The sequence below is a fragment of the Aplysia californica genome, unplaced genomic scaffold (assembly GCF_000002075.1).
Source record: "Aplysia californica isolate F4 #8 unplaced genomic scaffold, AplCal3.0 scaffold00157, whole genome shotgun sequence".
NCBI classification, from domain to species: domain Eukaryota; kingdom Metazoa; phylum Mollusca; class Gastropoda; order Aplysiida; family Aplysiidae; genus Aplysia; species Aplysia californica.
In genome coordinates, this window is record NW_004797427.1 from 803,927 (window position 1) to 807,701 (window position 3,775).

The window sequence follows — 3,775 nt, forward strand, 5'->3', positions numbered from 1 at the left end:
ACAATTCGACCATGTGCAGTGTGGGGCCGATAAGTAAAGCACACAACAATTTGAAAAAAAAATTTAAACGAGAAAAGTTACTGATTTAATTATGAATCACACGTATTAGCTTTTTTGTTTCAGATAAAGCAAAACATTCATGTCCGGTGTAGAATTTTTGCATTAAAAAAAAAGAACAATCACTGCCCAGCCAAAATGTATGATCACTAGCCTATAACCCAAAGTTCGTTTAACGAGAACAAAAGAAATTAGGCTACAAAACAAATGATTTGAAAAGAATTAATACCCGCGAATGGTGGTGGGCAAGAATTGCCAAGACATTCCGGTAAAATTGCCTGCGCGGGTTGCCCATAACAAACTGCTGGTAAGGCGCTTTAACTTCGGACGGTTTTTGAACTATCTCAAAGCGGGCATCTAGTGCAGGTCAACCCAATGATTATCAATACGGGGGCTGCCCAGTTTGTCACAGGCCCAGTTTGTCACAGGACGAACTACATTTTGTCCTAGGTCTAGTTTGTCACAGGCCCAGCAGTTTATCACGTCAATTTCATTCAAGTATTTGAGTATTGATGACAGTCAAAATTACAGCACTTCAGCACTGTAGACGTAACTTAAGTTTTTTAAATTTATTCTCCACCTTCAAATTTGTGTTGTAGAGATAGTCCCTCTTAAATATCAATTCAGCTTGTGTTGTTCAATATTTCTTCCTTAGTGTATGCAAAGCAAAGCAAATTACTCAATAAAAATTTCAGCAATGAATGTTCTTTCATTAAAAACAGTTGAAAAAAAAATCAATTCATACTTTCAATCAATCATTCATTGACTCTTTTTGAGAGTGTCAGTGAAAACTTCCATCATGCAGGGTACAGTCGAGGCGGGGTCGTGGGCCTGTGACAAACTGACATGCTTCCATAAAAATCATGATAATGCAATGGGTTGAAAATTGTGCGCGCTCACGAAACTCCCGGGGGGGATGGCCGACGGTCAACCGACGGCCAACTGCTGACCTGCTTCCTTATCAGCACACACCTGGTGCGGGTAGTGTAGCTCGTTGTTCCATGGTTCGGGGACATTAAAAAACTTAAAATAATGTTGGTTTGAAGGTGAAGGCTTGCGTGTGACCAAGGCCCAAACAACCAGACGGTTTTAGAACACTAAACTAAGTCTCACTCCCGAAAAGCCTTTTTTTATCACGAGGGTGATAACATCACAGTCCTCTTTGACCCTCCTCATTAATTCGATCTAATAATTGACCTACCACAATTTCTGTGGGCCTACTCATCACGATGATATTTACTGCGAGCTGGGCAGTTATTGAAATTTAAATAAAAAAGACAGTGCTTTATGTTTGTTCAGGGTGGCACCCAAGTAAACCAATGTGTGTCAAGTTTTGGACGACAATAAGGGTTTGTTTGGCTGTGCACGTGCTGTAGTCACAGTTTATCAAAAGCAATTGGGACACTATGTATCTCGGAATAAATCCTTTGTCTGACATTGCTATATCTGATTTCTGTAATGAATTTGATGATCTTTTCAACGTTTTCAAATGGTCACTCGTAGAATATCGTAACCCAATCACAACTACATCACAGCACCATGAATTACTGCAGCCGACACATCTGCGGTTGAAAGATAATTCATGAAGTTTAGCCCAGAAAGCAAAAAGAAAGTTGCAAAAGCATTACTTTGAGTCAGTGAGTGGATCTACGGCATCACTGCTTTGCAAGGTCTTGTGGCAGACATTGTGAGCTGCAATGGGGGATTAGTGATATCAAGATGCACTTGAAAATATGTTCTCAGTCACCAGAGGAAAAGGTGGACATATCTTGACAACCCAGACCCCCACCCAACGGTTCCATTTTCTTTTGAAGAGACAGATAATGGTCGACAAAATTATGATCGCATCGCCTTCAAGCAATTGCTAGGGTGCAGCGGATAGCTTTTTGATAACGAGTAAGAATTTCAGTCAAACAATAGTTGCAATTCCGGTAGACCTTGATAAAGAACACAGACACATTGTTAATTTTGTTAAATTTTGCAATACATTAAAGCACTTAAAATGCAATTTCCGACGTAAATGGATACACTTTGAAGAAACTTTAAAATGTAGTCTACATGCAAGGACTGTACAGGAATATCAGAAGATATTCCTCATCTTCCCATGCAAGGCACCTGACCCTCATCAGCCAGAAACAGTGTTTTTTTAACATTAATTGTCGTCACGGTGGCTTGAAAAAGCCAGTTTTAAACTAGTGGAATTTGTTGGTTTGTTTGAAGCTGTTTTTTTAAACGCATTTTAAACCTTTGATGAGGAATCTTCTGATATTCCTGTACATGTGTTCAACACTTTCCTGTTTTCAATAACGTTTGGCCCCTGGAGCATTTTCAACTTTAGATTATGTCTACTGTGCGCTCTGTTCATCTTTACTTTACTTTTACTTTTATCCGCCGCTTATACCCTTTTGGGTGTCGCGGGAAGAAAGAGACGTCTCTCTGTCGCCAGCCGGAGAGCTTGGTTCAGGGGGATGCCGTGGGTGTTTAATGTTTCCCTGACTCCATCTATCCAGGTCTTTCTCGGTCGCCCTCTAGCCTTGTCGCCATCGGATTTTCGCAGGTAGGCACGTTGTTCATTTTTACTAACTGACTACAAGGACCTCGGAATAAAACCTTTCTTATCTAGATTTCAGTGCGTGAGTCGGGCAGTCGTGCATCGCAGGTAGACCATAGTTAATTATAGGGCCTAATATGTTCTGCTGCGAGAGAGGGCTCCTATCAGGCGAGCGGTGCCGCCCACAGAGCATCCTCTACTGTAACCTCCTTGGAGTGCATCAATACCAGTTTAATCAATGGTTTAATTAGGCTAAGGTCATTGGCTACTCAGCCAACAAGATAGCCGACAAGGTCCACATAGAAACAGTTACTGACAATCCTCTAGTAGCCTACTCGTAATGAAAGTCAACACTGACATTTTGATTATTGATATAAAAAAATATTTTAAAAATACTTACGAGTACTATATATATGATCTATGTAAAAGGAAAAAAAACGTTTTTTAGACCAATTTCAAATAGAGAAGTAAATTAATTGGTTGCTTCAAGATTGCAAAATAAAAGAACCTGGAAATTCAAACATGGGCGATATCAGAGAGTATTTAATTATATTTTAGTGTCTCTGGCGATATGATAAAAATCAGGAGTAGATCTACAGGAAGTTGATCCACATTGGGTTGCTTTCAAAACAAATTTTATACGTCGTTCGGCGTTCGATTGTCGAACTGTGGACTGGTAGTGTGGTGGTAACCTGTGGTCCAGTGGTAGAGATCTGACTGAACGGATCTGTCAATTTATTTTCTATTTATCTAGGTTAGATTCTAGATCAAGAATCTAGAGAAATCTAGATTCTAGGTCTTCATAGCCTGGATTTAATTTTGTTCTGTTGCTGCCTCACTGAAAAAGACCACTCACAATGTCGGAGAGAAAAGTGTTGAACGTAAGTACCGTCGAACCTGCAAGCCCCCCTGAAACCCCCCTACTCTTGGGGCCAAAACCCGTGAATAACAATTGCGGGGTGGGAACTACCGAAAAAGCGCCATAAATCTTATGTGCCCGAAGGATGAGAAACTACGGATTTTATTATGTTACAATCCGGGCACCCCCCCTTTGGGCAAAAACGGCGAGATTAAAATTTAAACGGCAAATTCTCTTTCATCCTTGACAGGGCCTCATATGCAAATAACTCTCCAGCCTTCAGAGTCTACCAAAACGTAGAATCTAGG

General features: G+C 40.5%; 1 protein-coding gene across 1 annotated transcript in view; it reads left to right on the top strand.

Annotated features, from left to right (window-relative positions):
* Positions 1-3,214: 3,214 nt before the first annotated feature.
* LOC101853160 (splicing factor YJU2) overlaps positions 3,215-3,775 on the top strand; it is a 16,464-nt gene continuing 15,903 nt past the window's right edge. Inside the window, exon 1 of the mRNA XM_005097556.3 lies at positions 3,215-3,489. Coding sequence (XP_005097613.1) covers positions 3,466-3,489 — 24 coding nt within the window. The 5' untranslated portion in view covers positions 3,215-3,465. The remainder of the gene's footprint in view (positions 3,490-3,775) is intronic.